Genomic DNA, 12,354 nt, shown 5'->3' on the forward strand with positions numbered 1-12,354 from the left:
CCGCACTCACACACTCCAATGTGACGGGGGCTTTTTTCCCCCCAAACATGATGAGGAGACATGCAACATGACCAAGCTAAATTATTCTGATAATCATGGACATTGCTAAAGTTGCTGCTAAAGGAAAATAAGGCCATTGATCATTTCACAGAAACAGACTCAGAGAGAGCAAATAATCATGCTGCAGGTTTGACTAACTCTAGAGAGCACTGAGGCAATATCGAATCACAATTATATTATGATCCTGTATGAATCTTTAGTACATCTCTAACAATGATATGGTTCATAAATGAGATTATGGCCAATCAGAGAGAGATGTATTAGGCACTAAAACTAATTTGTTGAACTAGGTTTTTTTTTGTGTCAATGTAACATCTTTTAATTGTCAACAAATATCAGGACATCCATGCTTTACAATACAAGCTTAAAAGAAATCAGGATCTGGTGAGCATTCACACATAATTTTGTGGAGATGGAATTGATCGGTTTGGTTAATTTTGCTTTTAAATTAAGCAAACCAAAAATAAAAAGGTATGTAGGACTGAAAATGTGCTTCTAAAAATCTTTCATTCGCTGTTCAGAAATACGGCGGCAGAAAATGCTGAACGGACATTCATCGAGTGCAGGTAGATATCATCAAAATAACTAAATCACCCTAGCATGAGGGTTTGGATTGTTTATTATATAAATAGCTAGTTTGTGTATTGCATCCACTGCTTATATTTTCTCTTTTTGGAAGCTTTATGTCCACTTGACTGTCCAAAATAAATCTGTTTACTTGACTGTTTTTTAGTAAAAAAAAGATGAAAAAAAATTAAAATGGCAGACAACATGTACCAAAACACATCAATCTGTGAAATTTATGCTGTTGTCTGGTTATACTTGAAATGAAATAAAATACGTTTTAACTTATTTCTGATAAGTGAACTCGTGAACTCTGCCGTCAATTTGTGCCAGTATTTCTTTCCCTGAACACTATACTGCATACATGAATCTGTTAAAGCTTAGCTAGATTAATACATTTAATATGTTTGCATCCCTCAGTTTAGCCCTCATACTGTAGGTTTGATATGTCATTACAGATTTATACTTTGAAGATCATAACAAAATAGTTACCTTTAAACAAATTTCCTTAAACCAGAAATATAACCTGTACACTTTACACTGACAAGCATAAGATATGGTTCATAGATTAAAAAGGATAGACAAATAGTAAAAAAAAAAAATTCCTTGTCTAAAAATAATCTCTTTCCTTAGTACATCTGCATATATATATATATATATATATATATATATATATATATATATATATATATATATATACATACATACATACATATATATATATATATATATATATATATATACATACATACATACATATATATATATATATATATATATATATACATACATATATATACATACATATATATATATATATATATATATACATACATATATATATATATATATATATATATATACACACACACACATGTATATCTATCTATCTATATATATCTATCTATCTATCTATCTATATATATATATATATATATATATAGAGAGAGAGAGAGAGAGAGAGAGAGAGAGAGAGAGAGCACATCTATTTCAAAATAGATAATTATGAGTTTCCTTCAGAGCATTTTAACACTGGATCTACAGATACAGTTCCAGCACCTCTGGCTGTATTCAATTCCTTTTGTTTCCTTAGCAGGCTGGATGTCAGCGAATGGAGAAAGAACGATGGGCCAGGAGGACAGGTTCAGGATCAGTGCAGAGTTGCAGCTTTAATACCGAACACACTCCGACTGAAGGGACTGGGAGAGGGGGGGGAGATAAGAGACAGTCGTTACCACGCTGAACATAACAGAAAATGACACATCACAGCACGGATAAACGTTAGACTAAACAGCTGAGCTTTGAGGCTTATTATTATGGAACAGACAAATGAGAGAAAGGTCATCTCAATGGGGACAGGAAAATTTCATTTGCATTAAATATGTGAAAATTACACTCACTCTCCTCTCTAATAGACAGGAAACAACATTTGGGCTAAGTAATAGAAAAAGTTGCTGAATGTAGATGTACCGCATGCATAATTGAGTGCCAATTTGTGCATATTGCTCAAAAGAAAAGCAGCACACATACGGCAGGAATAATAAAAAAAGATCTTAACACATTAGTGGAGATAATGTTTTTTGAGGTTTCAGAGATAGACACCAGCAAATGGAAATAGGGGGGACAAAAGCAGCCACCAGAAACACGGCACAGTGCCTCACATTTGAGGCACATTGGCCTCACACGTCCAGGGTTGGGGGTTTGAATCCCGCTTCTGCCCAGTGTGCACAGACTATGCATGTTCTCCTTCTTCTGGGGTTTCCTCCCCCAGTCCAAAGACATGTGTTGTATGCTGATTAGCATATCCAAATTGTCCACAGTGTGTGAATGTGTTTGTGTGCGAGTTCCCTGGGATAGGCTCTAGATGCCCCCACGACCCTGTGTAGGATAAATGGCATGAAAAATTGATGAATGGACAAGCAGAAACAAGAGTTAAAACAATTTTGGGTTGCAGTTCTAGTCCATTTCCTGTAAAAACGACCAGACCCTGGAGTTAAGTTTAACCACCATGCTAGAAGAGGTTGAAATAGCAGCGACTGTTTAAATGTGAGGATGAAATCGAACATCTAACAATAGCTCAATAATGAAACTATTAGTGTTGAACAATGTATTATATTGTGGTTTCATCAATGGCATAACAAGAACGATGAAGTAAGTATCAAACCTACGTCTATCTACTTCTAATTTCTCTTCTAAAGGCATTTTTTTTAGGAAAAAAAGATGATCGAGTAAATGATCCACTTTGTTCACGTTCATACACCCACGACTGTATTCTTTACATTCACCTTCCGAATCACTGCTGATGATGATGATGATGATGTGTGACCAAAGCGAATGGAGAACAAACCTAGTGGATATGCCACTCTGTGTAATCGCCTGACACTGATGCATGATGCAACTGTCACTGATGCATGAGTATACAGTCTGGGCTAGAAAGAAATCAACCCCAGCCTCACTTCTTGCTTCTTCATAACATTGTGTGTTTTTCTCACAAGCATTGGTGGTGCTGTTGCACTCGGTTCCACAAATAATCCAAAATAATTGATCAAGACTGATCTTGGAAAAACCTTTCCAATTGTAGTAGTGGGTGGTGGATGACCAATAGATCATATCACAATAATAAAAGACATTTCTACGATATTTCGAGATGTATCATGATATATAGGTTTGCTAAAAAAAGTATAAGAAAAATAGTTAAAAAAAATTTTTTTTTAAAAACAACAACAGTTCAATGATACATTAATATCTACAGAAATAAATAAATTTAAGAAATTGTAAGAATGTTCACATTTTGCATTTTAAAGATTTTTAAAAAATCTAATCAGTTGCTTCCAGAGTTTATAATTGTTAGTTAATAAACAAATTTTTTTATTAGATTATAAAAAATTATATTATAAAAATATATCACAATACACACAACATCTCAGAAAGATATGACAATTCATCACAATATGGACATTATATCTTCATATTGCCCAGCCCTATTCCATTTCTTCCAGTTTTAGGAAATGCAAAAAAAAAGTTTCAGTGAGAAGAAAGAAAAGGAAAATTCTCTTGAATTAGGCATGTCTGTCTCTTCTACATGAAGATGAAGGATGCTGATTGAATGGATGAAAAAGCAACAGAACACACACAAGCTAAACAAGATTTTTTTATTTATTCTGAAGCATGTGGGTGTTTTGATCTCGCTTGCACATCAACACTGCTCACAACCTGCTCACACTCCTCACGGCCATTTGATGTCTCGCAATCCGTGATGTTTAGCTGTGGGAATGCTTCCATAATAGCAAACCAAGATTGCAGGAGCTATGCACCTGTACCTCAGGATGGAGGTTTACTTCATATGGGTAAGCGTGGGCAAGATCTGGCTCTAAATCAATCATTTCAAACAGAGGATGAGAGCCGTCAGTGAAAGTTGAGGGAATAATTCAGCAGCTTCCTGCTGTTCCTCTCACGACTCGAGTCACCTGGTCTAAGTCATTATGTGTAGCTGATGGCAAGGGACAAAAAACTAGATCTATGTGAAGAACATTTTCCCCAGAGGAACCTACACCCCTGGCTGTGAGAATCCTTCTATAATACCAAATCAAAGCTTTCAGGAAATCTGTATTGTACCTCATGATGTATGTTCGAGCTGTGAGGTGTAGGCGTGAATTGGCTCTAAATCCATCCTTTCAAACGTAGGAGTAGAGTGATCCTGCATCCTGCTGCTCCAGTCACGAAAGGCCATTTAATTGAACTTGGTGGTTACACCTTACACCAACAATAGTGGGTAACACAAACACGACAATACGAGGAAATTCACTTCTGACCTTTCCATAAAACCTCTGAACCGACAGCTAAATGACTGAGCAGTGTGGTCACTCTTAATAACTTGCAAATAACTTACAAATATGTACCCAGAGCTGCTGAATTCTCAACGCTGATTGGTCAAAGGTGTTTAGAATTTTCTTTATACCACAGCGCAGTTGAATCTGATTGCTCAGAAGACATGCATTATTTTTGTGCAACAGCACATGTAGTACCGGCTGTAATGTGAACGTTAATATTAATGCACTCATTTCAACATGTTCTTGTTTCTATTGTAAGAGCTCATACACAGGGATTTGTACGGCAGAAGCTCCCCGTAATCTAAGACTAATAATAAATAGATTTAAAAACAGGGTGTTGTTTAACAAGTAATTGAGGGGGAGAGAGAGAGAGATAGGCCAGTGAAGAATGAACAGCTACTAACTCATCTCTGACATTCCATAACTTTAAATATGAATAAATTAAAAACATTGTAATCATTGGCAAATCGCTGTGCTATAAGTGGCACGACAGACTGTGCTACAATACCAAAATAATGCAAAATAAAGCTTGCACCTTCCATATCATACATTGTACATGTTGTAGTTACTTTTAATGTGGTGCAACACCTGCCTTTTCTATTCTCATTTGCATTATACCAGCTATAAATTCCTCACCAGTCACTCCCTCACCAGCTTCTTTTTTCTCTCTCATGTTATCAAGAAACCACAAAGCGTAAACTCCTCTGTCCTGAAGATGTTGGAAAACCTGCATCTTTAACTCTGACTTTTACACAGCGCTGACATCAGTGAGCCCTTCCATAAATGTTAAACAAACATCTATTCACAGAAAACTTAACCATATCAACATTTAGAAGTATTTCTTTATTAAATAACAACATATTTTTAATCTGTTTATTATTAGTATTAGATTATGTGGAGCATCCACCATACATGTCCCTGTGAATGAGCAGTTGCTATAGAAATGATAATGCTTTGGAACAAGAGCATTAATATAAACCTGTATTTTGCAGCGGAAACTACGGTCGATGACTGTTTCAGCATAACAGCTGGTTTTTGGAGAAATATAGCAAAAGTCACTGAGTACTATATGTAAGACAGAATTTTTAAGTTTCCTACAATTAAAACTTTGCCGTAAACAAGCAGTCAGCGTAAAGGATGGGTCTCATGACTGCCCAATGACAGCGTGTGGGCAAACTTGTAACAGGGAAGGACTGCGGTCATGGTGCCTCAATAAGCACTTTGTGTACCCTATAACAATCCCAGTGCATCGAACAGCAGCATGGAACAAGCCATAAAATGTTGTGTTAGTGCAGGAGGCAGCTCCAAACAAGTGTACAAAGCAGCCAGAACCACTGTGACAGATAGATAGATACGTTAGCTGTAATCAAGATCGAATTTTTTTTTTAAATGGTTTAATAAGTAAGCGTGGGAGACACTCGAAATGAAGCAGAGGAGTTAAAAGGTAGCGTGTATTTGAGTGCTGCTAGAAAATTAGTTTCAACACCACAAACAATTAAAGCCCACCAGATGACAGCAATTGGAGTATATTTAAAGGCCTTAATAAGAGCTTCATTAGAGGACGTAGAAGACAAACACACTGAGTAAAACACCCTGGAGATAATCAGAAGCATTTGTAAGGAGCTTAGATTAGACATTGTGTGCTAAAAGTAATATGCAAGTTCTCTCTCTTTCTCATACACACACTAAAGAGACAAAAGCATTCAGATAACAATATAAAACAATGGAGTTAAAGGTGTGATCTAATTCTTTTATTAAAATTCATTTATTAATGAGTCATTGCTTTAAGTTGTACACTACACTTAAAGGAATGGTTCAGAGAAAATTATAATTTACACAGTTCCACTTATGCTGAATATAGTTTCTTAACCAAGACATATTTGTTGTATAAGACAATATAATTGCATTAAATGGAAGTCTATGTCAACCAAAATCTTTATTGTACATAAACCAAACTCCTCTGCATAGCCAAACACTGTAATGCCATCAAAGCAGACACACTGAACAATCAGAAGCTTCTTTATTTTTTATACAGTTTTTACACCTGAAGCACAATATGGTATCCTGTGGTCCACCCCATATGGTATATAGTATAGTTCATATAGTATAGTTTGTTTTAAAATACTGTAGCACAAAGATGTTATACCAGCCTCCACTCTTCTGGGAAGGGTTTCCACTAGATTTTGGAGCGTGGCTATGGGGATTTGCCCATTCAGCCACAACAGCATTAATGGATCAGGCATTGATATCGGCTGAGGAGGCCTGGTGTACGGCCTGTATTCCATTTAATCCCAAGGTGTTCACCAAGGTGTTCACAGGGGTTGAGGTCAGGGCTTTGTGCAAGCCACTTGAGTACTTCCACACTGACCATGGCAAATCATGTCTTGCTTTGTGTAAAGTGGCACTGTCGTGTTGGAGATCTTGGTTCCGGTGAAGGGAAATTGTAATGTTATAGCATTCAGAGACATTCTAGACAATCATTTGCCTCTAACTTTGTGGCAAAATTAGAAGACCCACATATGAGAGTCATAGGCAGGGGTCCACATACGTTCCACATACTTTTGGCCATAAAGTAGCAAACATCAGGGACATGCACTTTTGACAAAGAGTTTGGATGACATAAGACTGCCACTACTCACAAGCTACCTTAGCCTGGCATCTCCAGTGCAAAACGAAAGAAGCAAACTTCATAGCTGTGTATTTATGGGCAAGATTTTGGGCAACATAGACTTCCATTACTCATAAGCTACATTAGTTTCACAGCTGTAGTGTAAAACTAAAGAAGTAAGAGAAAACTTTCTCCAAACCATCCCTTTAATCCCAGCATGAGTAGGATTAGAAGGATTACACCTGAACAAAAGGAATGACATTGAATGAGAAAATGTGAGAAAGGAGCTGTGAGAAGAAATGCTGCTGTTGCATGTGCAGGGATGTGCAAGGAGGAGGACAGGCTCACTTACGGGAATGGAGCGGCTGAGGTATCGGGTTGAGGCCTGACTCAGACCTGCGGTGACCGGATTCTGACCTGGCTCCTTCAAGCCAAACCTCCCAGTTCTGGAGGCTCCACCCAGGCTGCTGCAGTTGTGATTGCTGAATGCCGAGATCTTGGAATTGGCATTGGAGGTGCTATACTGATCACTGTTGTTGTTGACTTCGTAGTGCAACCTGTGTGCAGCCAGACCCGAGATGCTGGCAAATGTGGCACGGGGGACAGGGAAGGACAGAGATGAGGACGGAGACGAGGATGCAAACGAGGGTCGAGGGTGATTCCCAGAGTCTCCAGCGATGACGTACAGGTTGCCTAATGAAGTGGCTAATCTGGAGTTTAGACAGGAGCTGAAAGGTGGACAGGGGGAGTGAGGAAAGGAACATGGACACAGATTGGGGACGGGATGGTGGACTCATCACTGCAACACACTCAACACACACCACACGCTCTAGACAACATCACGACAGGCAGAAGATGCCGGATGAGCAGAAGTGGCTCGGTCTTTCTGTTTTTGTGATTTTTTTAGCACAAAAAAGCAGTTCAGTGGCTGCTGGCCTATTATAAATGCCCCAGAAAATGTGCCAAGCTGTCGTGGAGGTCATAATAATCTGTGAAGTACTTGGTATAAAAACAAGGAAAGAAAACAATAGAATGCCCTACTTCCCTAGTATGAGTTTGTAAGAGAGAGAGAGAGAGAAAGAGAGAGAGAGAGAGAGAGAGAGAAATAGGAAGAAAGATATAGATAGAGTGTAAATGTGAGTTAGCATGAATAAGGGTGAAAGTTACTTTAAAATGTAATATGGGAAAATATCAGCATAGCGGATGTGAATCACCCACTCAATTTAGTGACCCGTATCTACCGGTTGTTTCTCTGCATCAGCGTATAGAGCAGTCACAGAGAGGGAAAATCACCACCAGGGGGCTGAGGGGGAAAATGCAAGACATGGAGGAAAAAGGTGGGGGTGGGGGTTATATATCAGATAAGCACAGAGGAAAGGAAGGAAAGTGTTAAGATAGTTAACTAACTGATGTAGCCAAGATGGGGAAAGGTTAGGGGAAGTGAAAGCAGAATTGTCTGTACAGCCTAAACAACATGAGAATGGTTCAGAACGGGAATGTAGAGACATAAACGACTATGCAAAGAAATGCTCACCTCTTGAGATTGGCTGAGGAAGGAGAGATTCGGCTGATTCTCTTGGCCGAAGCAGAGGTAGTGGTGGAAGTGGGGGAAGGGGATGGCAATTTGGAGGGTTTGAGGGGGGAACTTGGGCCATGAGTACTGGAGCCAGTCAGTCTAATGTGAAACACATACGCATGTTGAGAAAAGCTAAACTGTGGTCACATTTTTTGTCATTTCCCTGGTATTTTTAAGACCAAAATAAAGCAGTTTTCATTGATCTACTAAATGGAATACAGATAATAACACATGAAGAGAGTATTAATCGAGTCAATTTCATCAAAATACTCGTTTAAATTTAATTAGTTATGTATCTAATGTTTCTTGGGGAAAGGGAGCTTTAATAATTACACATATTAACAAATATCAACAAATGCTGAAATATATTTTTCCTGCTGTATGATATAGATATAAATATGGTGCATGTCGAACGTCACCTTAACATGCTGTACATGCTGACCTCAGTCTTGACTGTTAATATATATTTATTCATTGTGAACATTAAACCATACAATTTTTTGTGAATTCGTTAGCTCGAGCGGTATCAAACACAGCAGCCGTGTGTGCAATATACTTTATAATAAATCACCACACATGTTTATAGATTTCCTTTAGGCATCCTGACCATCCTCATACTGTCTGTGGGTATTGTGATAAATCATAGCACTAATGTATAAATAATTTTGAATAAAATAAGAAGACACAATGCAATCTAATGTTAAAGTATATAAATGACGTTTCACAGTATAAAAACCTCAGAATCGATATAAAATGTAATATTCTATCCACTTTGTGTATCCCTAATGTACACACACTGTCCACTATGTAGAAGAAGTCGGTCATTTCAACAAAATAATCAGTGATCAAAGTGAAGTTCTTTCTGGAATTTCCACTGATATGGACATAAATACAGCACCACTTTCTAGATGGCAATCAGGGGAAGTTCCACTTTCCGTTCCAAATTTCCTGTTACATAATTGAAAGCAACTGATAACAGTACACAAACATAAAAATTCCCATATTTATTTTTAACAGCACCATAAAGCAAACTATCAAACACTTTGAGTGAACTGAGCTTCGCATGTTTTTGTTTGCTTGTTTTTTTAAAATATATAAACTACTTAAGGGTTAAAATGGTTAGAAAATTGACTCTTAAAGGTGCCACTTTAGAAAGGGGTTATGATAGAGCCAGAAATAGCCTGGGAGGAACAATAAGGAAGCACTGGTAATAAGCACAGGGTCAGGAAAGATGCAGGAAACAGAGAGAGACAGAGAGAGAGAGATAGAGAGAGAGAGAGAGAGAGAGAGAGAGAGAGCACTGTGTTCTCCTACTACTCATTCTTCAGCAGCTCTTCATCATGAAGAGTTCCCTCTCTCACTTAGAGAAGAAAAAGCAGATGAATGGGGTTTAAAAAAGGCAGCTGCAGTGTGCATTCATTCCATTTTTATCCATCTCTTTCATTCAAACTCGGTCATTTAGCACTTTTTGTGTCTTTTTCGAGCGAAGAGGCCATCTGTGTAGCTGTCTTTCATTAATCCATCCGTCTTTTCCATGTAACTTTGTCTCTCTCTTGGTCAGTGCAGTAAAATGAGTAGGAGGACCATTCTGGGGTGAGAGGCCTCTTTTCTCACCACTCTGAGGCTCTGATGTAAATTCAACAACCTCCTTTTGAACGAGTGTTCGGCCCTTAATTAATTTCGCACAAAGTGCTAAAAAGCGGGCCATGCGCATCATTGAGCGCATCATCGATATCTGCATGTGATTGTTCTGCTCTTCTGCCAGCTGCTTTGTCAGTTTTGTGAGCCATGGATCTTGAGAAGAGCGATAAGTGCCCTGTGCTGCATAATCTGTGCTTGAAGGTGGGGGACAAACGACGTACTATTTGTAGTTGTATGATAAATATTGGGCATGGAAATTTTGCTCAGGTAAATAGAAGAAAACAAGACAGCAGCTAGTTTTCATGTTACAAATTCAGTTCAAAACAAGGATGCTTACATTTAGTGTGCTCTTTCTGGCATATATTTCAAAAAGTTCAAAAAGTCAGTGATGGGAATCTGGTGTGGACTTCCATGTTTTTGAGTAGAAGAGCAATGGGGGAAGGGGGTCAAAGGTGAAATGAATTATGTATTCAGTAGTTGTGTGCTTGCTTCTGAGCTTTAAAAACAAACCAGCATGACCCGAGTCATACTGTTCACCGCTGACAGTTATGAGGGAATTTAAAAGTAGAGAAAATTAAACAATCTCAAAACCAAGGGTTGCCGGGGGAGGGGGGGGTATTGGGGGAAGGAGCAAGATCTTATTTAATCCCTCACCATTTTTTAGCTACTTTCAACATCATATTAATGAGAAACCTAACACTGGATTGTGAAAATACTGAATTCAAAGTCCCAGAATGCAATGCAGCTATGTAACTAAGTTACATAACAGCAGAGACTCGGCTCAGCTAGATTGCGAGCTACGAGATGATGAGTGTAATGGCCTTTACAGCCATTTTAGCATGAAAGCTTCGGAAACTGGTCTGTTTGAGCAGAATGTACAGATGAGGAGGTGAGAAAGCTGGACAGACTAAAGGACTAAACCACAGATGCATCACTCTGTTTATGTAGAGAAGAAGTGGGGGTAAATCCCGCTGCACCACTATCAGCAGGTAGTCGATCGGCATTGTGGGTAATTCAACAAAGTGAAAATAGACCACAGAACATGTCAATGAAAATTTTAACTACAAAATTCTACTTGGAAGATTTATTTTTTTTATTAATGAAATTCTATGTTATTGATAAAGATATAGGATCATTTAGGGTGATTTACGTTTTGTTTCAGCATCATTATCTTCATCTTAAGCTCATCATTAACTGAACAGGAGGCCCCCTCACATACCTTTTATACAGCTTCTGCAATTATTAAAATGCAGCATTAAATCATCAGAGTTCTCAGTACTCAATCAAAAATAGAAAAAAAGGGATCGGCACTTCCTTAGTGCTTTAATCAAACAGATAATACACTAATAGCTCACAAAGACAGAACATCATTAAAGGGAATGATGTTTCAGGATCTACCTGTGTTAAGGAACAAAGACAACATCTACGAGAGACAAGTGACACTGCATGTTACTATGGCAACCGCACACTAGGCACCCGGCTCCTGTGTAATTACTTTAGCTCCACATCTTTTGTTTGAAAGGCACAGGAACACGTACCATTAGTCCATAGCTGACCAAGTTGTAAAAACAACTGGTGCCAGGCGAGGTGATAATATAGGCCAATATTGATATTGTGTTAAATTTGACTTATACAGAGATTTTTTACATTTAAAAACATTATTACAAGCTGACTGGAAGCTGCTGATTTCATGTTAATATTTTGTAATTAAATCTTTAAATGTTTTACAGATTTTAATTGACATTTTTCCTTCTTTTCAGGGTTAATTTTTACATGAAATATTTTAAAGATTTAAAAAAATATATGTTGTTTAAATCTAAAATACATTAGATCATTTAGACATTAAATAAAGTAGCATCAAACATGTTTTTCAATCCTTTCTTTTAAACCGTTTTCCTGGTGTCATATTGTGCATCTGAGAAATGTCTGAGAATCATGATGTGATATTTTTGTTATTACTCCTACTAAAAAGAAAACCTGATAACACGCCATAAGAGCATTGGCCCTCAAAGGACAAGCTTACATATAATCATCTTAAGGACATCTTAAACTACTTAGAGATGATCATTTTATGA

General features: G+C 37.7%; 1 protein-coding gene across 3 annotated transcripts in view; it reads right to left on the reverse strand.

Moving 5' to 3' along the window:
• Window positions 1-1,505: 1,505 nt before the first annotated feature.
• The window catches only part of cdc14ab (cell division cycle 14Ab), a 51,463-nt gene continuing 40,614 nt past the window's right edge, over window positions 1,506-12,354 (reverse strand). Inside the window, exons 14-16 of one of the 3 annotated variants that reach the window (XM_047158023.2) lie at window positions 8,597-8,737; window positions 7,415-7,790; window positions 1,506-1,823 (exon numbers count right to left, since the gene is read on the reverse strand). In XM_047158023.2, coding sequence (XP_047013979.1) covers window positions 1,794-1,823; window positions 7,415-7,790; window positions 8,597-8,737 — 547 coding nt within the window. In that variant the 3' untranslated portion in view covers window positions 1,506-1,793. The remainder of the gene's footprint in view (window positions 1,824-7,414; window positions 7,791-8,596; window positions 8,738-12,354) is intronic. The other 2 variants (XM_017478434.3, XM_047158024.2) reach the window with 2 other exon arrangements.

Source organism: Ictalurus punctatus, chromosome 10 (genome assembly GCF_001660625.3).
Source record: "Ictalurus punctatus breed USDA103 chromosome 10, Coco_2.0, whole genome shotgun sequence".
Lineage (NCBI taxonomy): Eukaryota > Metazoa > Chordata > Actinopteri > Siluriformes > Ictaluridae > Ictalurus > Ictalurus punctatus.